We start from the raw sequence: 26,724 nt of genomic DNA, 5'->3' as shown, positions 1-26,724 counted from the left end.
CTATTGCAGACTTATTTTGTTTATTTCTAAGCATATTTTAAATTAAGCGTTTTCAAGCATAAAAATGGCTGAATAAAGTAAACATATCAACACTGCAGTAGTATTGGCCACTAGATAAGACTAAACCAATCAGAGTGCGCTGTTCAGTATCGTGGCCACTGAGAGAACACACAGAAGATAATACAAATAATAACAGAAGAAATGAACAAATTAAAAAGATGGTTTGACAAAAACATACTTTCTTTGAATCTCAGTAAAACTAAAATAATGCTATTTGTTAACAGTAGAAGAGAAAGTCAAACACAAAATACAATTAGACGGAATAGAAATTGAAAGAGTAAATAAAACCAAATTTCTAGGTATAATGATTGATGATAAATTGAACTGGAAATCTCATGTAAAAAATATACAACATAAACTAACAAGAAACACGTCAATAATGAATAAAGCAAAACATGTTCTGGACCAAAAATCACTCCATATTCTCTACTGCTCGCTAGTGCTACCATATGTGAGTTATTGTGTAGAAATATGGGGAAACAACTACAAAAGTACACTTCATTCATTAACGGTGTTACAAAAAAGATCAGTTAGAATAATACATAATGTTGGATATAGAGAACATACAAACCCTTTATTCATTGCATCAAAAATACGGAAATTCCACGACATAGTAAAATTGCAAACAGCTAAAATTATACACAAAGCAAACTATAACCTGCTACCCAAGAATATACAACAATTATTTTCAACAAAAGAGGAGAAATACAATCTTTGAGAAAAATGTGTTTTTAAACATTTGTACGCACGTACAACACTTAAGACCTTCAGTATATCAGTATGTGGAATTAAATTATGAATGGATAAAGCAAAGAAAACAAACAATGTACTAATATGATCCACTTCAAGAAACTCTTCTAACTTAAAGTGTTTACAAAGTACAAAGGAGAAGAACCATGATAAACATTCTGAAAATATCTCATCCATCCATTCATTTTCAAGATAAACTTACTCATCTCACCATATGAAATATAACTCACTTCACCAATTATTATTTATTTATTTTTATTGTTATTACGTATGGACTACCGTATTTTCCGCACCATAAGCCGCCCCGTGTTGTAAGCCGCACCTTCAATGAATGGCATATTTCAAAACTTTGTTTACCTATTAGCCGCCCCGTGTTATTAGCCGCACCTACGCTACGCTAAAGGGAATGTCAAAAAAACAGTCAGATAGGTCAGTCAAACTTTAATAATATATTACAAACCAGCGTTCTAACAACTCTGTTCACTCCCAAAATGTAATGTGCAAAATTGCAATCACAAAAATAGTAACACTCAAAATAGTGCAGAGCAATAGCAACATCAATAACTCAACGTTGCTCATACGTTAGTGTCACACAACACACAGAATAAACATTTAAATCTCACTTTCTGAAGTGATTACTCATCCACAAATCCCTCGAATTCTTCTTCTTCGGTGTGCTTCACTTGTTTTTTGACACCATCTGTGATGTGGACGCGCATGCAGTCGTAGATCAACAGGGACGGAGCTGCGTGAAAAAAAAATAAATAAAAAAAAATAATGAATTGCATTTGTTACGCACTTTACATTTGTTAAAATCTCAAAGTGCTACAAAGTATTAAAAATAAAAATAGAAAGTAAGAATATATAATAAAAAAAATAAAATAGAAAAGAATCATGACACACACTAGATAAAACAGAAACATAGATAAAGTAGAAATAAGAGCCTGAAAGCACTGGATAAAAAAACAGATAAGCAAGCAGTGCATTTAAAAACAAGAAGGCAGAGAAATTAGATAAAAGCTGTGCTAAAAAGGTGGGTTTTAGTCCCTTCTTAAAAAAGTCACCCGGTCTCTTCGCTCATTTTTTTCTTCATCCATCCATCCCTTCGAGTTAGCTTTTATGATGACGCCGGCTGGAAAGTTCTCTTTTGGCAAGGTCTTCCTTTTGAATATCACCGTGGGTGGAAGTTTCTGGCCGTTAGCATGGCAAGCTAGAACCACAGTGAAGGACGACTTCTCATTCCCTGTGGTGCGAATATTCACCGTACGTGTTCCCGTTGTATCCACAGTGCGGTTCACATCAAAAGTCAGTGGAACCTTGTACGCGTGTCTCTTAGTAGGAGACATTTTGTGGTCTTTACAGAAACACACAAATGAAATGAAACGTAATATCCGCGCGCTTCTTCTTCTACGGGGGCGGGTGCTCACCTTGGCGGTTGCTTACAGTAGAAGAAGAAGCGCTTCCTCTTCTATGGGGGCGGTTGCTTACCGTAGAAGAAGAAGCGCTTCCTCTTCTACGGGGAAAAAAGATAGCGGCTGTTTACCGTGGTTGCGAGACCTAAACTTTATGAAAATAAATATTAATATTAATCCATATATAAGGCGCACCGGGTTATTAGCCGCACTGTCAGCTTTTGAGAAAAATTGTGGTTTTTAAGTGCGGCTTATGGTGCGGAAAATACGGTATATTGTGAATAAATTGAGAACAGGAAGTGAACAAAAGTTTTAGCAACTGCTATATAAAGGCAAAGGAGTAGGATTAAATAAGCTCTGCTTCTTCCTACTCCTTTTCGAACATGTTGAATAGAGAAACTGGAAATTGTGATGTATCATGTTGTATGCATGCATGTTCCAAATAAACTCAAACTCAAATTGATTGGCTGAGCCTTAGGCAGTATTACTATATTGGATCAAATGAATGTAAAGGTGGGAGTTATTTCATGTCAAGCAGGCTCTCATAATGTTAACAATTGTATTTAGACTGTCATAAACACGTTTTTTTTTGCCCGATCTATGAAAATATATACATATTAATTCCTACTTTGTGGAAATTAATTCTGTTGCACATAATCAATCACTGCAACAGCAATAAACAAGGATTCAATGTAATGCGAAGGTGAGTTGAGTGACAGATTAATCTAATTTGTTCAAGTTTCTTAATTGTCTCACAAGTGTAAAAAGAAGCTAGCCACTTCTAGTAGTTAAAAACATGAATGATCTCTATCTTAACATTGATTACAAGTGTTGCTTTTTCAATCAAGCATTGTTCTTTTTTTAGATTTTTAACTGTCGTGCAGTGTAAAAAGAAGTTAGTCACTGCTGAAAAATGGAACGTACCAACAACTAAAAAGTCACTTTTTATCATGGCACCACCGCTTTATTGCAGAGGCCGCATGGCAACTATGTTTGTTTTTTTTATAGATGAATCAACGTTTTTTTTCTAATCAAGTTATTCTATTAATTGTGGCATCCCTCCTTTCAAGTGTCACTGTAAGCCCTCCAAAAAGCTAATAAAAAAGCTGGCATCATTAGTCCCTTTGATGCCAGCCAAACGGAGGTTATCACACAAAATGCTGGCATCTTATGTTTTGTGCCCCTGGAAAGGCATCATTTTCCCCCAAAGGTTTTTAGTAGAGATGTCCGATAATATTGGACTGCCGATATTATCAGCGGATAAATGCTTTGAAATGTAATATCGGAAATTATCGGTATCGGTTTCAAAAAGTAAAATTTATGACTTTTTAAAAAACGCCGCTGTGCGGAGTGGTACACGGACGTAGGGAGAAGTAAAGAGCGCCAATAAACCTTACAGGCACTGCCTTTGCATGCCGGCCCAATTACATCACACACACACACACACACACACACACACACACACACACACACACACACACACACACACACACACACACACACACACACACACACACAAGTGAATGCAAGTCATACTTGGTCAACAGCCATACAGATTACACTGAGGGTAGCCGTATAAACAACTTTAACACTGTTACAAATATGCGCCACACTGTGAACCAACACCAAACAAGAATGACAAAGACATTTCGGGAGAACATCCGCACCGTAACACAATATAAACACAACAGAACAAATACCCAGAACCCCTTGCAGCACTAACTCTTCTGGGACGCTACAATATACACCCCCCGCTACCCCCAACCCCGCCCACCTCAACATCCTCATGCTCTCTCAGCAAATTCCAAGCTGCTGTTTTGAGGCATGTTAAAAAAAATAATGCAGTTTGTGACTTCAATAATAAATATGGCAGTGCCATGTTGGCATTTTTTTCCATAACTTGAGTTGATTTATTTTGGAAAACCTTGTTACATTTTTTAATGCATCCAGCGGGGCATCACAACAAAATTAGGCATAATAATGTGTTAATTCCACGACTGTATGTATCGGTATCGGTTGATATCGGAATCGGTAATTAAGAGTTGGGCAAAAAAGCCATTATCGGACATCTCTAGTTTTTAGAATTCATAATTGGGTAACATCTTCATATACTGTACTTGTATTGCTATAGGACTTATATATATTTTTATTTTTGGACAAATTATTGCTAATAATCAAAACCATTTTTAAAAGGATATTAGTTGCGATGACAGTTACACACACAAGTGGTCATGTGATCCTATTGTTTTTCAGAATAAAGTGCCACTAAATCTGTTTAAAGTAACCTGCTATGGTTCGAGGAAAAACAATATCAACAAAGAGATGGATTTGTTGACCTAATAGCCTCATTTTTGGTGTAACCGCATACGTAGGCGTATTTTTCATTGTTAATGTGCTTCATTTCTCAAACAGAGAAACGGCATTGGTTTCCAAATCCAAATCCCCCGAGACCAGGATTTGCGTTGACTGACTTTTCCCTTTTTTGTTTGAACAAATGCAAAAGATTGTGTTTCCACTTGGTCACTTGAGCTTTGAAAGCAGCAGGGAAAGTGATAGTGTTTTAGCGGCAGTAATGATCCGTGGGCAGCGTTCTTATCGCTCGCTTTATTTCCCCGGCGCTGAGCGGCTCAAGTTGCGGCTCATGTGTGTCTGCTTGAGCTAATGCGCAGAACAAATGGGCATAAGGAGCTATGAGGAGGAATAAAATGTTGGGATTTACTCCAAGCGAGGTCTTATAGTTGAGCAACCTTTGAATGATTCAAACCATGCAGACTCGAGCGCAGACTAATGCATATTATAAATAAATACAAAAGATTACTGGCAAAGTGTATCTTATTACAAATCTTTACATGTATGAAAATGTATAATGAAGGCGCACTGCTAAGTATAATGAAGGCGCACTGCTAAGAGAGGTTAGGACAGGGGTGTCCAAAGTGCGGCCCGGGGGCCATTTGCGGCCCGCAGCTAATTGTTTACCGGCCCGCCACCCGTTCTGGAAATGCTATTGCAAAAAATAAAAAAGGACATTAAAAAAAGTGGAATGAGGTGAAATCTAATGAGAAAAAGTTGCAATGTTGACACAAAGCTGCCATGCAGGCTGTTTTTTTTTCTTTTGTCTTTCTTTATTTTTTATTTTTTTTGCCATTGCTCAAAAAAAAAAAAAAAAAAAAGCCAAAAAATCAATGTTATAATGAATTATTTTCTAGGCTCCAATTACTTCAAATATTTCACGTTAAAATGTTTTATGTGGTAAATATTGCATATATTGTGTAGTTGCCATATAAAAACGTTTTCTTTGACAAAAGAGCATAAAACAAACGAAATAATAGTTTAAACGTAAAATCGACAGATATATCTGAAGTTGATCTAGTATTAAGTGTTGAAAGTTAAAAAAACCCAAAAACTAATAAAAATGTATCACTTTATGAGTGGGGTACCTTTTGGATCCCAAATATATTTAGTGGTATTTTATTTATCTTTTCACTGATTACTCAAAAATATTAAAGAATTAAAATCAATGGTGTCCTGCATTATTGATCTTTTAGGGCTCTAATTACTAAATACTGCATATCTCAGTTTTACTATAAAAAACAAAGTTGTTTTTGACAGAAAAGCCATAAAATCTTTTTTTTTTAAGTTGACAGAGATTTACTGTAAGCGTTAAATAAAAAATAATAGTACGAATTAGACTTATTTTTAACATTTTAATAACTGAGACCCTTTATGGTCCCCTAAAGGTAAAATACATTTTAAAAATCCACATATTTTGTTATGGTTTGAAAATAAAAATCTATCAAATTGGCCCCCACATGCTTTAATTTTTCCGTGTGCGGCCCTCAGTGGAAAAAGTTTGGACAACCCTGGGTTAGGAAATAAGCATGTGCTGTTATAAGTGTAGTAGTCTGACCAGAACTCTCTAATAACTAAAGTTCCTTGGGTGAATAAAGTAGACTTATTTATCATGGCAGACTTGGTAACAGACAATGAAGATGGCTATTTTTGGACAAATTATCTTTTTGAAGCTGAAAATACAAAGGATGAACTGTTGCTTGTAGAAGCAAGCACAAAAAAGGGTGAGACGTTGGAGCAGGCGGAAGCCCAGAAAGTGAGGTAAAAGTGACGACTCTATAAATGTGGAACTTGGAGACAAGCTATTTTGACGTAAATGGAGTGCTTACCCAAACTAAACCAAAAAAAAAAAACGTCCCCAGCCAACTGGACTAGACGAACAACTGTCCATCGAGTGGGTCACTCTTTAAATATTGATCATGATACATGCAGCACACCAGGCTTGTTATGGCAACAACAGTACATATGCTGTATGGGTAGCTGTGTACAAACAAAACATGGAATGTGGGCTAGTACTTTACAGATACTGTAATATGATTGTTTATGTTTTTCAGTCAGTATAGATTGGTGTGATATCGCAGTGTTGTGCATTACAAACTCAAACATGTTTCATGTTTTTGTAAAAGCTATCTTATCTCTTTCCGTAGCTAGCTTTTACAGCTAATACCATAGCACGCCAATGTGTTACTACGCCATAAAACAATTTCGTCAGTGTTTGCTCTTACAATAACAATGTCTCTACAGGTTGTTTGTCACACGGGTTACGGAACATAAATGATGTATTGTTGACGGTTTTTGAATGCATTTTAAAGGTAGAACTGATTTTTTCCATTAGCTGCATTGCTAGCTACCAAGAACGAGCCGATTTTTACATGTTAGAATGCAAAAAAACCCACAACTTTTGTCTTCTTATCTCTCATAATGATTGTGAACGTTAGGCAACATTCCAAAAAAGTGCAGTTCCCCTTTAAAGCCTTCTAAACATCAAATAACATTCATATACCATATTTTCCGCACCTAAAAACCTCAAATTTTCTCAAAAGCTGACAGTGCGCCTTATAATCCGGTGCGCCTTATATATGGACCAATATTGAGCCACTATAGATCTCCCAACCCCAGCCTCTACTGTAGCGTCTATTCTATGCGCCTTATATATGAACTAACTTTTAAAATATGCCATTCATTGAAGGTGCGCCTTATAATCCGGTGCGCCTTATAGTGCGGAAAATACGGTATTCACCTTTGAGCTACCTTCGCACAGCAGGGTATGATGCCTAATTCAGATTTTTTGTTAAGTCCGAATTTTTTATGTAATCGTTCACATTAACAAAAAAATAAAACAATAATTTCTAATGTGAACGTGCCCATGACGTCACACACACTGCAGCATGCACTGTTAAGTTAACGTTAAAGTACCCATGATTGTCACACACACACTAGGTGTGGCGAAATTATTCTCTGCATTTGACCCATCACCCTGGGAGGTGAGGGGAGCAGTGGGCAGCAGCGGTGACCGCGCCCAGGAATAATTTTTGGTGATTTAACCCCCAATTCCAACCCTTGATGCTGAGTGTCAAGCAGAGAGGTAATGGGTCCCATTTTTATAGTCTTTGGTATGACTCGGCCAGGGTTTGAACTCCCGACCTTGTACGTTTATGGGAGTAAACATGGATCCATTTCTAGTAGGTCTCAGTCCTGATGCATTTGTGGCAATTTCAAGGACTTTGCGCAACCGGAGTCATCGTTTTCTTAACCTAATTGTTTGCCGTAAGAGAAGGAAGAGGATTTTGGCTTCAATTGCAACAAAGAATCTTTGAAGTCTTGAAGTTATTTTTTTCGACGTGTGTAACGAGTAGCGTTTGGGTGAGTAGTCGGAGCAAAGTGCGGTGGGACATTGACATGACTTGTTTTCTGTTCATTCGTACGTTATTTTTTTTCGCCACAGTTTATTTTGGCGGAGAATAATGACATTTGTTGCTTTTCGGTTCTCTTGTGCCACCTGTTAACAAAGTTCCATGGAAATCTGTGGTGTACTTTTTGTGTAACCCTGCTAACTAACGCTCTCAGAAACTAACCAACTAACAGGAATGCTAACAAAACTTACTAATAAGGCACGTGTGACTCCACAATATGTACATAACAACCACCATGTTTCCACTTACTGTCCAGTTCGCCACGGTACGGTAGCCAATTCACTGTTACCAGTCTAGCTCCACCTTGTTGATACTGGCCCAGAATGAAAGGGGTACCAAAATTTACAATTTTGCAAATGACAAAGCCAAACTGAAGCAAACTGTTAAGTGGAAAAATGGCTTCTTTTTTTAAACACCATCTAACATCACCACCTTCATGTGTTTACAAAATGCCTGCAAATGTTGTCTGGCCGTTTTTGTTTTGCAGCGTCCGTCTTCTTAACCCACAGGCTAGTCGGGATAAGGTGCCCCAAGCCCCAAGGTTAGCTCCACACTATCGGGACATACAGACATGCATTAAGCGGGTCGGGGGCTGGCTTGTGGGTGGTTGGGGGCACATCCTGTGAATCATATTTATAGATCCAAAGTCACCCTGATCACTTTGCTACTTAAACTCTCTCAACCCGACTGTAGCGGAAATTCTAAAGTCTTCTGGATGACTTACACTGTGGTTGGCGTGATCCATGTAGGGCGGGGGTGTCCAAAGTGCGGCCCGAGGGCCATTTGCGGCCCGCGGTTCATTATTTTGCGGCCCTCGGCACATTTTAAAAATACTACTTCTAAAAAAAAAAACATGAAAAAGAAATAAAAAAGCAAACAGGTGTAATGAGAAAATGTTGCAGATTTGACTCTAATAGAATAAAGTAAACTGTAAAAAAATATATATATTTAAATTAAATTAATGGTGGTATGAATTATTGGCCTATTAAAGGCTCTGATTACTTCACATGAAATATTCCGCTTTGAAATATTTTTTTGGGGAACATATTAGCTATTGCCATATAAATAAAACAAGGTTTTCTTGGACAGAAAGGGCATAAAACATAAGAAAACAAAGAATTATGAAAATGTATAAATGACAGATGGATCCGAAGTTGAGCTAGGGATTTAAATGTTGAAAGTAAAAATAATATATATATTTTTTAACACTATTATGAGTGGGGCCCTTTTAAAATGCTGCTAAAAAACATAAAAATGAAATTCAAGAGCAAACAGGTGTAATGAGAAAATGTTGCAGATTTAACTATAATAAAATTAAGTAAACTGTAAATAAATAATATTTAAATTAAATTAATGTTGGTATGAATTATTGGCCTGTTAAAGGCTCCAACTACCGTACTTCACGTGAAATTTTATATTTGGAAATATTTTATCTTTTTTTTAACACTTTTATGAGTGGGGCCTTTTTGGATACCCAATACCTTTTTTTTTTTTTTTTTTTTTTCCAAACTGTTATTGCTCAGAAAACAATAATGAACTAACAGCTATGTTGTCATGAATTGTTGACCTATCTAAGGCTAGAATTACTTCACATCTAATATTCTGAACATTTGGGGGCGAGGGCAAGGGGGAATTTTTCATTAAAAAAAACATGTTTTTTTTTTTTACAAAAAAGGGCATAAAAGATAATAATGTTTTGACTTTATAATATGTCAACGGATAGACCAGAAATTTATCTGTAGATATTTAGGCGTGGAAAGTAAAAAAAAATATGGATATAAAACTTTTTTTTAACACTAATGAGTGGGACCTTTAACACTCACCAAAATTGAGGGGAGTGCTCTTGGGAAAAATATATATTTTATTGGTTTTTAAAATTAAAAATATCAAAATGGTCCCCGAATGCTTTCATTTTTCATTATGCGGCCCTCAATGGAAAAAGTTTGGACACTCCTGATGTAGGGAGTTCATAAAGTCCTTTTTGAACACTTTTAGAATAACACAATTATCTGCTATCAACTGGTGACTCAGGCTGCGCCTCCATCAACGCTGGTGTTATTTGAGTCCAGGGTGACCCACAAAAAAACCCACAAATCTTGCCAAAAAAAATTGAAAAGTCGACTTTGTGCATGAAATATTGGAACAATAGTCTCCCCCAACATGTCTTGGTCAATTATGAAACAACATTTTGCATGGAGGTCTATTTCTCTAATAAAACATACTTTGTAGTACAGGCAATGTTTCAGTGTCATCATGCTCCTTCAAAAAGCATTTTACTGAGTTCAAAGAGTATGGGACTGTGCAAAATCGTAATTCTAAAACACTAAAGAGGAATGTGTTCAAGCAATTAACAATGTAGACGTATGCAAGTTTGCCTCAAACACAGCACAGCCTAATTTGAGCATATTTTGGAAACAACGTGAATTATAAGCAAAGCGACCAAGATAACTGAAACTTTGGGGAATGATCGTACACGGACTGAAGTTTAAGGTCAGCAAATTTGCTGGACCTTTTGTAAGACGTAAAAAAAAAATTTGGGGTTCGGTTTTTAGTGCGTCACCCCTGACAAAAGTTGTGTTGCATAGGGACACAGTACCTTACAATGGCATATAACTCTATTTCTAATCAATCAATCGTTTTGGAAAATGTTTCATATTAATGTCAAGGGCTTTCACTTTATTAACCTGTTGCAAAATTAGATCGTTAAAAACTGTCTAGATGGTCATAGCTTATTTTTTTTTTGCGAGGACAAACGTTTTGTCATGTTTTTAAAGGCCTACTGAAACCCACTACTACTGACCACGCAGTCTGATTGTTTATATATCAATGATGAAATCTTAACATTGCAAGACATGCCAATACGGCCGGGTTAACTTATAAAGTGCAATCTTAAATTTCCCGCTAAACTTCCGGTTGAAAACGTCTATGTATGATGACGTATGCGCGTGACGTCAATCGTTGAAACAGAAGTATTGGAACCCCATTGAATCCAATACAAAAAAGCTCTGTTTTCATCTCAAAATTCCACAGTATTCTGGACATCTGTGTTGGTGAATCTTTTGCAATTTGTTTAATGAACAATGAAGACCGCAAACAAGAAAGTTGTATGTGGGATCGGTGTATTAGCGGCTGGCTGTAGCAACACAACCAGGAGGACTTTGACTTGGATAGTAGACGCGCTAGCCGACGCTAGCCGCCGACCGCACGGATGATCGGGTGAAGTCCTTCGTCCTTCCGTCGTTCGCTGGAACGCAGGTGAGCACGGGTGTTGATGAGCAGATGAGGGCTGGCGTAGGTGGAGCGCTAATGTTTTTATCATAGCTCTGTGAGGTCCTGTTGCTAAGTTAGCTTCAATGGCGTCGTTAGCAACAGCATTGTTAAACTTCGCCAAGCTGGGAATTATTAACCGTGTAGTTACATGTCCATGGTGTAATAGTATTGTTGATCTTCTGTCTATCCTTCCAGTCAGAGATTTATTTATTTAGTTTCTATCTGCATTTGAGCCCGATGCTATCACGTTAGCTCAGTAGCTAAAGAGCTTCGCCGATGTATTGTCGTGGAGATAAAAGTCACTGTGAATGTCCATTTCGCGTTCTCGACTCTCATTTTCAAGAGGATATAGTATCCGAGGTGGTTTAGAATACAAATCCGTGATCCACAATAGAAAAAGGAGAAAGTGTGGAATCCAATGAACCCTTGTACCAAAAAAAGATACGTCCTGCACTGCACTGTAGTCTTTCACTCTCACTTTCTTCATCCACAAATCTTTCATCCTCGCTCAAATTAATGGGGTAATCGTCGCTTCCTCGGTCCAAATCTCTCTCGCTGCATTGTAAACGATGGGAAAATGTGAGGAGTCCTTCCTCCGGTGACGTCACGCTACTTCTGGTATAGGCAAGGCTTTTTTATATCAGCGACCAAAAGTTGCGACCTTTCTTGTCGTTGTTCTATACTAAATCCTTTCAGCAAAAATATGGCAAAATCGCGAAATGATCAAGTATGACACATAGAATGGATCTGCTATCCCCGTTTGAATAAAAAAAATTAATTTCAGTAGGCCTTTAAATTATTCTACTAATCACATATTTGATCTTTACTTGTGACAAATTTTGCATAAAAAACATTGGGCCTGATCTACTAAAGGTTTTCGTGTACTAAAACTTGATAGCGCACTTAAGTTGATCTACTAAACGCGCAAACAGAGGTTGGCGTCTCTTTAGTGAGCAGAATAAGGAGCGCAATCCATTTAGCGTGTCTGTTTTCATTAATATGCAGAATATATCATCAGAACGCCCACAATACTAGGAGGAGACGAGGCTATTATTATTATTATTCTGCACACGCATTTTATTTTGTCAAGATTAGAATTTAACTGCAAGCGCTGTTTTGCGTCTTTATTTAGCACGTCTGAAAAGTATGCGCAAACTGACACAGTTGCACATGGCTGTGAGAAAGGCATTTGTGCAGCTGCTATGTCCTTATATGCTTGTCAACATACAGTATTTTTCAGACCATTATAAGGCGCATAAAGGGGTCATATTGTGATTTTTTTTTCTACATTTCATACACTTCCTTGTGGTCTACATAAAATGTAATGGTGGTTATTTGGTCAAAATGTTGCATAGACTATGTTTTCTAGACCGTCGTCAAACCATCATCTGACTGTCTCTTCAGGATGTGCAGTTTTATGGGCGGTCTTAAAGGCCTACTGAAATGCAATTTTCTTATTTAAACGGGGATAGCAGGTCCATTCTATGTGTCATACTTGATCATTTCGCGATATTGCCATATTTTTGCTGAAAGGATTTAGTAGAGAACATCGGCGATAAAGTTCGCAACTTTTGGTCGCTGATAAAAAGCCTTGCCTGTACCGGAAGTAGCAGACGATATGCGCGTGACGTCACAGGTTGTGGAGCTCCTCACATCTGCACATTGTTTACAATCATGGCCACCAGCAGCGAGAGCGATTCGGACCGAGAAAGCGACGATTCCCCATTAATTTGAGCGAGGATGAAAGATTTGTGGATGAGGAAAGTGAGAGTGAAGGACTTGAGGTCAGTGGAAGCGATTCAGATAGGGAAGATGCTGTGAGAGGCGGGTGGGACCTGATATTAAGCTGGGAATTAATAAAACAGTAAATAAATACAAGAGTATATACTCTATTAGCCACAACACAACCAGGCTTATATTTAATATGCCACAAATTAATCCCGCATAACAAACACCTCCCCCCTCCCGTCCATATAACCCGCCAATACAAATCAAACACCCGCACAACACACTCAATCCCGCAGCCCAAAGTACCGTTCAACTCCCCAAAGTTCATACAGCACATATATTTCCCCAAAGTCCCCAAAGTTACGTATGTGACATGCACATAGCGGCACGCACGTACGGGCAAGCGATTAAATGTTTGGAAGCCGCAGCTGCGTACTGCGTTACACATACAAATTAAACAAAACGCTTATGGCAACATTCTGGTTGCGTACTCACGGTACCGCGTCTGCGTATCCAACTCAAAGTCCTCCTGGTAAGAGTCTCTGTTGTTTCAGTTCTCCACAGGCCAATGGTAAAGCTTGACTGTCATCTTTCGGGAATGTAAACAATGAAACACCGGCTACGTGTTTGTGTTGCTGCAGCCGGTCGCTAATACACCGCTTCCCACCTACAGCTTTCTTCTTTGCTGTCTCCATTGTTTATTCAAAAAATTGCAAAAGATTCACCAACACAGATGTCTAGAATACTGTGGAATTTTGCGTTGAAAACAGACGACTTAATAGCTGGCCACAATGCTGTCCCAAAATGTCCTCTACACTCCGTGACGTCACGCGCAAACGTCATCATACCGAGACGTTTTCAGCAGGATATTTCGCGGGAAATTTAAAATTGCACTTTAGTAATCTAACCCGGCCGTATTGGCATGTGTTGCAATGTTAAGATTTCATCATTGATATATAAACTATCAGACTGCGTGGTCGGTAGTAGTGGGTTTCAGTAGGCCTTTAAATAAGTGGCTCCACTTTGACAGCGTCTTTGCACCGTCATCTTTGTTGTACCAGTAGTTTTTAGCGCTCCCATTGCGTGTCTAATAACACATATAAATTAGAACTGTACATTATTTTATATTTGAAATGGGAACAGTGGAGAGGGTAGAGAAAAAGAAGGACCTATTTGGCTACGAAAATGTGCGTGCATCCACCGTTGGAGTCCATCCATCCATTTTCTACCGCTTGTCCCTCTCGGGGTCGCGGTGGGTGCTGGAGCCTATCCCAGCTGCATTCGGGCGGAGGGCGGGGTGTACCCTGGACAAGTCGCCACCTCATCGCAGGGCCAACACAGATAGACAGACAACATTCACACTCACAATCACAATCACACACAAAGGCCCACCATCCATCCATCCATGTTCTACCGCTTATCCCTTTCAGGGTCGCGGGGGGTTGCTGGAGCCTATCCCAGCTGCTTTCGGGCAAAAGGCGGGGTACACCCTGGACAAGTCGCCACCTCATCGCAGGGCCAACACAGATAGACAGACAACATTCACACTCACAATCACACACGCTCATATTTTCGGGACTTATGCAGATCCGAAATACACATCAGCAGAGACCAATAATTAAGAAAAGTTAGTTTTGCATAATATTGCCAAACAAAACGCAAGAAAACGTCTTCTAATAAGTGCCATGTTGGAGTCCTTATACACACATCATAATAATAATACCCATTTGTTAAAGCACAATACGTCTGACTATGGTAGCCGTAATGCTCTGCGTTCCATAAAACCATGCAGCTTAGTTGCTTACCAAATTCGTATTAAAACATTTTGACATATTTGTTTAAACGCTGTGTGTAATGTTCTATATTCTCAACGAAACATCAAAGTTTTGGTGTTGCTTGCTTACGGGTACTTGTTAGTGTCATTTATTGAACACACGTCTTATGTGTGTCGGCCATCTACTGGTCACAATTTTCATTACGTCCTGTACTAAATAAAATTGATTTGAGGTCGGTAAGCACAACCAGAATTAATCCGTACATTAGGCGCACTACGTTATAAAGTGCACTGTTGGTTTTTTTTTAGAAAATGAAATTATTTTATGTGTGCATTATAGTCCGAAAAATACAGTATATGGCTGTAAAAAGACATATTGTCTAATCACCAACATCATGTTTCTAATGTTATAGCTGCTGAATGACTAAAGGGGCTAATTAAAATGGACTTAATTGGTGCGTTTCTATCTCTGCTGGTGTTTTTTTTTAATGTTTCAATGATGTTAGTTCTATTATATAGAAGATACATTATTAGTATATCTCCTAAGTGGAAAAAAAACTTGTTGCAAAATGCATTTTCTTGTATATTCTTCTTCACTTTTACAGCTAGTGCCCCAACCTTTCCTATGAGTGCACCTTAAGGGCTAAAATAAATGGTTTCCATTATAGATGCACCACAGTATTGCTTCTAAAATGCCCATGAAAAAGTGGTACAGGCCTGCTGCTTATTTCAAGACATAGCAAAATGTGACAAGTAGGAGGAGCATGATAACATGAATGTACAGTGAATTATCGATTTTGTCCGTGGTAAAAGCCTTGTATAGTACACGCAAAAACCTACCGTATTTTTCAGACTATTAGTCGCACTTTTTTTCATAGTTTGGCCGGGGGTGCGACTTATACTCAGGAGCGACTTATGTGTGAAATTATTAACACATTACCGTAAAATATCAAGTAATATTATTTAGCTCATTCACGTAAGAGACTAGACGTATAAGATTTCATGGGATTTAGCGATTAGGAGTGACAGATTGTTTGGTAAACGTATAGCATGTTCTATATGTTATAGTTATTTGAATGACTCTTACCATAATATGTTACGTTAACATACCAGGCACATTCTCAGTTGGTTATTTATGCCTCATATAACGTACACTTATTCAGCCTGTTGTTCACTATTCTTTATTTATTTTAAATTGCCTTTCAAATGTCTATTCTTGGTGTTGGGTTTTATCAAATAAATTTCCACCAAAAATGCGACTTATACTCCAGTGCGACTTATATATATTTTTTTGCTTCTTTATTATGCATTTTCGGCCGGTGAGACTTATACTCCGAAAAATACGGTAATTTGAATAAGGCGGTCTGCACCACTTTACAATTGCACACACAGTCTTAGTAGATCGCACACAACACGCCCACTAACAGTACACACAACTTTAAAGTTTGCACACGCTGTTAAGCGCATGGTTTTTGGACCTTAGTAGATCAGACCCATTGTGTATAAAAAGCACTTTAGCACACCAGACAATGATGTAAAGTTCAACCTGACCTCCAACTACTTGCACAAGAGTCAACCACAGACCAAAGTGCTGATCATCAAGAGTCTAAAGATCAAGTCTGCTGCTGAGTTGGCAGATATGTTCACTGAATTCAAACTTCAAATGGATGGGATAAAAAAATTATTTAAAGGGGAACTGCACTTTTTTTTGTTTTTGTTTTTTGTCACACCTCTATCGAAGTTTAATGTAAACACTAAGTATATATCATCAATCAAAGTTTAATTATATAGCCCTCAATCACAAATGCCTCTAAGGGCTTCACAAACCATGACATCTACGGCTCTGATCCCACATCCGGGCAAGAAAAAACTCAACCCAATGGGAACGTTGAGAAACCTTGGAAAGGATCGCAGATGTGAGGACCTCACAGGGTGACCGGCACAATGGATGCCGAGTGGATAGGGTTAATAATGTGAGAGTTAAGTTCATAGGGCGTTCATCAAGGGATCCTCTTGCCTGTAGACAGGTCGGAGTGCCCAGTCGCCACAGACTGATGAATAGAGCAGTGGTCCACCCCTGGTCCCGACTTGGAACAGCCAGTGCCTCCTCTGTGGAAACTGATCCGTGGCCACCTGATAACCTCTCCACGCAGGAAAGGGGGGCAGAGCAGAAAAGAGAGGTGGCAGATCAACTGGTCTACAAAATAGTCTATTTAAAGGCTAGGGCGTATAAAAGAGTTTTAAGATGGGACCTAAATGCTTCTACTGAGGTAGCATCTCTAACTGTTACCGGTAGGACATTCCAGAGTACTGGAGCCTGAATAGAAAACGCTCTAAAGCTTGCAGACTTTTTTGGGGATCTGGGAATCACTAATAAGGTATATACGGTACAATACAATCAGCAGGAAATGTAATGTAGTAACAGGCACATTTATAGTAACATGTAATATTCTAAGCATACGGCGTTGCATGAATTTCATAGACGCATCACAACGTTTGCTTTTTCCTTCAACAACATTACTGATTACTACTCACTGCAGACTCCATGAGGGACAACAAACATAATAAAACTCAGCTCATGATGTCAATATAGCAGCATAAGCTAGTTACCTCTCTATAATCAATGCACCGCTAAAAATAGGTTCTTAATGTTAGGGCTTGTTATAACAATATTACTAATACCAAGTTAATATTCAGATCACGAAATGTAAATGGAGTATTGTTGGCGGTTTTTGGATGGTTATTTAGAGGGTTTTGTGGGTGTAATAAAGGAGCGCCCCTGGACTCCATTGTTTGCTGATTTTTGCTAATGTTTATTTACAATTTAGAACGCATAAAAAAGAAAAACATACTGCATGTGTTCTTGTCTTACAACACAAAAAAAACATATTACATTTGTCAAGGAACACATCTCACATAAAGGAATGTCGGTGGAAAGTGTCAAAAAACAGATCTATTGACAATGTTGTAGAAGACCAGTTGGAACGTGCATGGAGCCAAGATTCACCCAGAAAACAGTCAAGTTTGTGGAGGACAAATCTTGGTTTTGGTTTCCTTCCAGTATGTGTGTGTGTGTGTGAGAGAGATCTGTAGAGTGGATGACAACATCAGCAGCTTGAAGTTCCCTGCCAATTTCATTCCAAATCACAAGAAATAACAATTTCTTAAGCCGAAGGGCGCTTCTTCTCATGATTCAGCTTCCACGTCAAAGTTCTTGAAAGTGAAGATTCTCAAGGTGCTCCAGGATTGTCCAGATAGGTCACCAGAAATGACAATTACCGATGAATATAAGATGAAGGAGGAGGCTTGGAGGATAAAACTAAAGAATATTGGTGAACTGATGATTCCACCAATAAATTAGGTGAGTTATTGCCAAGACATGTGGATGCAGTCCCAAAAGCTCATAGTAATCATACACAATACTAATAGTTTTTACAATGAGACTGTATGATCTCATGTTATTATAGCATGTTAGAGGTTTTCAAAATAAAATATAATTTCTCTAGTATGTTATTTTTGTTTGTCAAGACTTTTGTCCAAGAACAATCTGACCTTTCTGTCCTAATTAAATGATAAAACTCAATAAATTATACCACATTTTTGTATTTTGAGCATAATGTAGAGACATTTGCTTTTCATACAAGCCATTTCTGATTAGAAATGATCAACTAGAAATCAAGTTATTATTTGTTGTTTTTACAACTTGGATGAGCAACACGACTTTTACCAGGGACTATATTTTGCTACAATTTGACAAACTGTAGGTTTAAACTAAAAAGTTGAAAACTAGGTGAAGGAAGTGTGAGATGTGAAAAAAGAACAAAACAATTTTTTCGGGGGCGGGGCAGTGTCCAGTTTTGCATCTTTTCACACTCAAGAGCAGGGGTCCCCAAAATTTTGACTCGGGGGCCGCATTGGATTAAAAAAATTTGGCCGGGGGCCGGGCTGTATATATATATATATATATATATATATATATATATATATATATATATATATATATATATATATATATATATATATATATATATATATATATATATATATATATATATATATGTATATATATATATTTATATATATATATTAGATATACTGTATATAGCGCACTTTCCGCGCTCGCGATGATGTCACGTTACCGATGAGAAAATGCATTTTTAGACAATATGATTTGCCTGAGCAGCTAGGAGACACCGAGAGTAGCAAGCGGTACAAAGTAGATAAGAAAAAAATTTTTTTAAATTTTTTATTTTTTTTATACTTGGGACTTCCCGCGGGCCTGATTTTGGCCGTAGTTTGGGGACCCCTGCTCAAGAGTAACTCAATTTGAGTATCATCAGTACACATCAATTGTTGCAGTGATTTTTAAACTGTGGTACGTGTACCACTAGTCAGAGTCGTGTATAGAAAGAAGTATGGACAGCTAAATGTGAGGCACCGTATTTGGTACGTAGGACGTGTGCACAAAACAGCAACACTTAAGACGGAAGACTGTTTGTCGCATTTTATTGGATTGTTACTACAAGTATTTCTCTCAGTTTATTTACGTAATCTAGAAATGCATTAATGTTCATTACTGTATTGATGGCAGGGTCACTTATCTTAATCAAAATGCAGGCGTCGCTACCGTCGCACCAAATAACGCCCAAGCATTCCACATCGTCGCAGTGAAAGTGTGTCACCACTTGGATGTTCCCTCAGTGTTAATGGACCGACGAGCCTATCCGTCACGTTTGGCCTTCCAGCTGCTGAGGACATTTTTAGTTGATCAACCCCACCGGCCGTCCCCTGATCCCTCTGCCAAGTCCGACACTTATAAATACCCTCGGAGGCCCGTTGATGGCCGCCTGTGATCCAGCTTATCCCGGCCAAGCATTCCTCTCCGCTGAGCTAACCCGTGGCAGAAGCTCCTTTCTTTCATTTGTGCTGCTAACAGAGCGCCAGGGTTGCCTACAAGTTTCCAACTACAATCTGATGGTCCGATGGACATTTCGAGATTTGATCCTCTGTGGGAGGAAGCGTATACAGCAGGGGTGTCCAAACTTTTTCCACTGAGGGCCGCACACGGACAAATTTAAGCATGCGGGGGCCATTTTGATATTTTTCATTTTCAAACCATAACAAAATATATGGATTTTGTTTGTTTTTTACCTTTAGGGCTCCTGGGGACCATAAAGGGTCTAAGTCATTAAAATGTTAAAAACAAGTCAAATTATTATTTTTTTTATTTATATAACGCTCACAGTAAATCTCTACAGTATATCAACTTCAGGTTGATATAAAGTTTAAAAAAACCAAAAGGTTTTATGCCTTTTCTGTCAAAGACAACTTAGTTTTTTATAATAAAACTGAAATATGCAGTATTTTTCCGACTGCCCAAAACATTCAGAAAGCAATGTTTGATGTGAAGTAATTAGAGCCTTAAAAATATCAATAATGCAGGACACCATTGATTTTAATTCATTATTATTTTTGAGTAATCACAGTGAAACGATAAATAAAATCCCATTAAATATATTTGGGATCCAAAAGGTGCCCCACTCAGAAAGTGATACATTTTTATTTTTATTTTTTTAAAACTTTTAACACTTAAGTTACGAGCTCAACTTCAGATATATCTGTCGATTTTACGTTTGAACTATTATTTTGTTTGTTTTATGCTCTTTTGTCAAATAAAATGTTGATGTTTTTGTATGGCAACCACACAATATATGCAATATTTCCCACATAAAACATTTTAAAGTGAAATATTTGAAATAATTGGAGCCTTGAATAGGTCAATAATTCATTATAACATTGACTTTTTATTTTTTTTGAGCAGTGGCAAAAAAAGAAAAACGAAAGATAGACAAAAGAAAAAAAGCTTTGTGTCAACATCTCAACTTTTTCTCGTTAGATTTCACCTCATTCCACTTTTTTAAATGTTTTTTAAAATTTTTGCAATAGCATTTCCAGAATGTGTGGCGGGCCGGTAAACAATTAGCTGCGGGCCGCAAATGGCCCCCGGGCTGCACTTTGGACACCCCTGGTTTACAGCAACTTGGATTCTTTTAATAATGATAATAATACACCCCCATACCATCACAGATGCTGGCTTTTCAACTTTGCCCCTGTAACAATCAGGATGGTTCTTTTCCTCTTTAGTCCGGAGGACACAACGTCCTCAGTTTCCCAAAACTATTTGAAATGTGGACTCGTTAGACCACAGAACACTTTTCCACTTTGCATCAGTCCATCTTAGATGAGCTCGGGCCCAGCGAAGCGTTTCTGGGTGTTGTTGATAAATGGCTTTCGCAAAATTGGCGTGTTTTTTTCACTGTTCTCTATAAATGAAGCTAACACTTAAACAAGACAATGAAGTTGGTCTCGCAATTTTCCACCTGTTGAAGGTAGTATAGTATCAGCGAAGTAACATTAGTTATGTGCACATGGACACATTTAATCGTCTTAAATGCTTAACCGGAGTAAAAATGCCTTATGTAAACATTCAGAATATTCGGGTTGGAATTTACCCTTACTGCGCATGTCTTTGAAGTCAGGTGGTGGAACGCGGACTGAAGCGATTGTCTTGCTGCTGTCTCCCCCTATTCAACATGTACAGATGTAGCGTTATATGCTGTTGAGTTTGTTGCTTTAAAACAGGACTAGCAAAAACAAAAGTATGGTATGGAGTGTCATTTGTTGATGTAACAATAAAAGAAGGGATCCAGTTGTCGTCTCAACAAGCTGTTTTATTCACAACATTACAGCTACTCCAAGTGCTAACTGCTAGCCTCAAAAACATACACAAAATGTCGTAACATAAAGACGTGCAGCAACTTATAGATATTGCAACATAAAAAGCACAGACCAGCTACAATTCAAAAAGAGAGGTAAAACAAAAGTAGTGAACAGAAGGAAAAAACTATAATTAACTACCAAGATAATGTCGGACAAGCAGAAATGCACAAAGCCGTGTTTGTTTATAGTGGCTGCTTCTTCAGCACCTGCAATGAGCAAACTTGTCCAAAAGATGGCGCCATAGCACAAACAATAACAGACGTTTCCGTTTGTGTTATGTTCAGCGCATGTCAAAGCTAGTATTCGGATTCATGGTGTGTACAGGGTTCATGTACGCAGTAACATCCTAATCCGAATGATGATCAGATTAAATAAATGTTGTGCATGGGCTATTGGTGGGACAGCACCTGTGTGAAAGGGAATAGGAGTTTAAACACCTGACAGTTACAGTACTACTCCGCCCTGTTGTGTTGAAAGCAATTGTTGCAAATTATCACGTCACTGCGGAACGTCAGTGTGAAAGGGGCTTAAGACTAATTCCTTGTTGTGTTTAAAGGAGTGCTGTCAAATGATTAACAAATAAATTTGCGCACTTTTGAATTTGGATGAATCATGGTAATCACAGGTTATCTGCTTGCATAATTTAAATTTAACCCAAAAACTTGAATTTTGTTGAAAATAAAAATCTATAAAGAAATTCAATACGTGTAAATGCAATTATTTGCATTTTAATTGCAATCATTTTTTAATATCTTATCGTCATTTAGACACAAAATTATTCTCATTCAATAATTTTTTTCTTATTTTTCTCTTTCCCTTGTTTATTATAGATTTTTACTAGCCGTCAATAAACATTAAAACATGATGAAATAATTGAATTGCCCCACACACATATAAAACAGTACTGTACATGCACTTCCACGACCAAAGCTGTAATTAAGTCTTCGCTCTGTCATTACAAAATAGATGAGGCTGTTAATGAAATGTATTGGCCAGGGCCCAATAATAACAACAGTTTTGACAATCATCTCTAAACATTACCCTCACTTCTTGTTAGCCAGACATAATTACAGTCAAGAAGAGGTAATCCTCCCTGGAAATATGCCAGTGCAAACATCAGAAATCAAAGCTTGCGAAGGACATGCAAATCAATGAATTAATAAGAATTACAATTTACTACTTTGGCTACAACCAGCAGAGGCACTGTTGATAACGTCTCTACTGTGTTTAAATAGCAGATCAATTTATTGATGATCATTTTCCTCATGACAGATGTTCAACTTACATTATAACGGATATTCCAAAAAAAAATTTAGGGGCAGCATTTCTTCCTTCACCATTAGTCTCATTTTGTAAAAACCAGCGTCCTCTATAGTAGTATAGTATTTTGATCGATTTATTTTGTTGAGTTACAGGAGCGCGCCGCTGTTTTTAAGGACCTCCTGCAAAAAAGCTAGTCAACGATCATCTCTATGACAGCACTTTGGTGTTTTTAGGAATATGACGCAAAAATGGGAGTCTCTCACGAGTTTTTGGAACTGAACTCGCTGTCCACCCCAAATGACTAGCCCAAATGAAAAAAAAGAGATGACCTAAAATAGAGCCTTGAGGAACACCAGTGGCATAAATAAGGTTGAACAAATGACTACTGACTGCATTGAAGTAAAGAAGCTACAGCAACAACTTAGTTATATAAATCACATTGCGAAATACATTTGCGGATGCCAAAAAGGAGAGGACTTAAATGATATGTTGTTCTGACATACTATTTTATTAATTTCACTGATATTCCTTAAGGCTTTATTTTATATTGTATATATATATATATATATATATATATATATATATATATATATATATATATATATATATATATATATATTAGTATTTTATTTCATTTTGTTTTACATTTTTTATGAAATTTGGTTTGATTTATGTTAATTTTATTTTCTTTTTTTAACTAAAATAATAGAAATGTTTCCCCGAATATTAATTTTTTAAATTTTATTTTACTTTTATTTTATTTCATTTATTTTACTTTGTTTTATTTTAATTTATTTGATTCTATTTTATTATATTATTATTTATTTATTTTTTAACCAAATATGCTATCCCGCTGATGAACGTCTCTGTTATTGTTTGTTTGTGACCAAATATTTTGTTTTATATTACAATTTAAACTATTTTATTTATTTTTTTATTTTAGATTATTTGTTACAGGAACAGTGCATTGTATATCTGTTGAAGGTAGTATAGTATATAGTATCAGCAAAGTAACTTTAGCTATGTCCACATGGACACATTTAATCGTCTTAAAAGCTTAACCAGAGTAAATATGCTTCATGTAAACATTCGGAACATTCTGACCCGATCACACACATTCAGATCAAAATTTCGGACTGCATTGAAGTAAAGAAGGTAGAGCAACACCTTAGTTATATTAATCACATTGCGAAATACCTGCGATGAGATGGCGACTTGTCCAGGGTGTACCCCGCCTTCTGCCCGAATGCAGCTGAGATAGGCTCCAGCGACCCCCCGCGACCCCGAAAGGGACAAGCGGTAGAAAATGGATGGAAGGACATTGTGAAATACATTTGTAGATGCCTAAAAAGAGAGGACTTAAATGGGTGCCTTGAGGAACACCTCAGGTATTTAAATCACAATTTTAAACCCCAGTGTTCTATGTTTGCCAGCAAGGTTAAAATGTCAGTGCAAGAATCTGCCAACAGTTCCTCTATAAAACAGGAGCATTCTAGTGTTTTTAGGAATTTGCTGCAAAAAAGGTTTGTTTCTTCCAAGTAGGGTTGTAAGGTATACCGGTATTAGTATAGTACTGTGATACTAATGAATAATTTTCGGTATGATACCGTCTCCGAAACGTACTGGTCCACAATCACAGAGTACTTACAAGCAGACAAGCATGTTCGGCGGCACACAATCACGGAGTACTTACAAGCAGATACAGTGTGTAGACAGAAAAGGGAGAACGGACGCATTTTGGTGTAAAAACTAACGAAAAAGGTGAAGTTATAACACTGAAACGCCCTCAGGAAGAGGTGCTTTAAGACATGGCTAGCTAGCTAGCGGCTAACGTCCATCCACAGTCTGCAGTGTTTTAGCTACTTCTAAATCACTAATCCTCGCCTCCATGGCGACAAATAAAGTAAGTTTCTTACAAGTATCATCCATGCAGGACGAGGAATAGCTAAACATGTTTCACTACACACCGTAGCTCACCGGCGTCAAAATGCAAACAAACACCATTGGTGGATCTACACCTGACATCCACTGTAAAGATACCAAGTACAGGCACGTATCTAGTCGATACTACTATGATTACGTCGATAAAGTTTGGCATCACAACATCTTCTTTCGTTTTTTTTAAATGTATATTGTCTTTATAAACTCAGGAAATATGTCCCTGGACACATGAGGACTTTGAATATGACCAATGTATGATCCTGTAATTACTTGATATCGGATTGATACCCAAATTTGTGGTATCATCCAAAACTAATGTAAAGTATCAAACAACGGAAGAATAAGTGATTATTATTACATTTTAACAGAAGTGTAGACAGAACATGTTAAAAGAGAAAGTAAGCAGATATTAACAGTAAATGAACAAGTAGATTAACGACGACGTGGCGAAGTTGATAGAGTTGGCTGTGCCAGCAATCGGAGTGTTGCTGGTTACTGGGGTTCGTATCCCACCTTCTACCTTCCTAGTCACGTCCGTTGTGTCCTTGGGCAAGACACTTCACCCTTTGCCTCTGATGGCTGCTGGTTAGCGCCTTGCATGGCAGCTCCCGCCATCAGTGTGTGAATGTGTGTGTGAATGGGTAAATGTGGAAATACTGTCAAAGCGCTTTGAGTACCTTGAAGGTAGAAAAGCGCTATACAAGTATAACCCATTTATCATTTATTTAATAATTAATTTTCTACTACTTGTCCTTAATAATTTTGACAAAATAATAGAATGAAACAATTAGGGCTGCAACAACTAATCGATTAAATCGATTAAAATCGGTTATAAAAATAGTTGGCAATTAATTTAGTCATCGATTCGTTAGATCTATGCTATGCGCATGCGCAGAGGCAATTTTTTAATATATTTTTTTAATATATTTGTATTTTAATTTTTTTTACATTTATTTAAAAAAAACCAAAAACCTTTATTTATAAACTGCAACATGTACAAACAGCTGAGAAACAATAACCAAAATAAGTATGGTGCCAGTATGCTGTTTTTTTTCCAATAAAATACTGGAAAGGATAGAAATGTAGTCTGTCTCTTTTATATGATTATTAATCGATTAATCGAAGTAATAATCGACAGATTAATCGATTATCAAATCAATCGTTAGTTGCAGCCCTAGATACAATATGTTACTACATACATCAGCAGACTAATTAGGAGCCTTTGTTTGCTTACTTACTAAAAGACAAGTTGTCTAGTATGTTCACTATTTTATTTAAGGACTTAAATGCAATAAGAAACATGTGTTTAATTTACCTTAATATTTTTTGTTAAAATAAAGCCAATAATGCAATTTTTTGTGGTCCCTTTTATTTAGCAAAGTACCGAAAAGTACCGAAATAATTTTAGTACCGGTACCAAAATATTGGTATCGTTACAACACTACTTCCAAGTTTTCAACTAAACTCGGGCGCCGGAATCATGTTGGACGTGTCCCCCGGGCCGCCAGTTGAATAGCACTGGTAAAGGGTCTACTAAGTTATTACCGATGTCAACAATACCACCCAGGTGACATACCCCCATACCCCTAAAGTTCCATCATGGCAAAATAAACAAGCTATAAAGATTAAGACTCATATGGCATAAGTGAACCATTCTGCTACTTTAACTCCTACACACTATAAAGGCCTCTGATGAAGCAGCAGTGTTGTTAAACGCTCTTCCTCCTCTCTCCCTTCCGTACCAGCACTGTGCCAGCCGGGCTGCAAGCACGGAGACTGCGTGGGACCCAACAAGTGCAAATGTCACGCTGGGTTCACTGGCAAGACCTGCAATCAAGGTAAACTTTAAAGAACCTGTTACCTACTGCAACACACTCCAAACAGTCTGTGCTAACAATTGAATTGTTACCGTAATTTCCAGGTTAGAGCGCACCTAAATGTAATACATAGTAACAAATAAAATGTATAGTAAATGTGCCCAAAC

General features: G+C 37.5%; 1 protein-coding gene across 7 annotated transcripts in view; it reads left to right on the top strand.

Moving 5' to 3' along the window:
• The window catches only part of npnta (nephronectin a), a 163,749-nt gene that overhangs the window by 49,528 nt on the left and 87,497 nt on the right, over positions 1-26,724 (top strand). For 3 of the 7 annotated variants that reach the window (XM_062026820.1, XM_062026816.1, XM_062026815.1), the window contains exons 3-4: positions 8,472-8,525; positions 26,486-26,578. The exons of 1 other annotated variant lie outside the window; for it this stretch is intronic. In XM_062026820.1, the coding sequence (XP_061882804.1) occupies positions 8,472-8,525; positions 26,486-26,578 (147 nt within the window). The remainder of the gene's footprint in view (positions 1-8,471; positions 8,526-26,485; positions 26,579-26,724) is intronic. 3 more of the 7 variants (XM_062026819.1, XM_062026817.1, XM_062026821.1) reach the window with 1 other exon arrangement.

Source organism: Entelurus aequoreus, linkage group LG18 (assembly GCF_033978785.1).
Source record: "Entelurus aequoreus isolate RoL-2023_Sb linkage group LG18, RoL_Eaeq_v1.1, whole genome shotgun sequence".
NCBI lineage: Eukaryota > Metazoa > Chordata > Actinopteri > Syngnathiformes > Syngnathidae > Entelurus > Entelurus aequoreus.
Note: the sequence above shows the minus strand (reverse complement) of the source record. Positions and strands in the feature narration are given on the sequence as shown.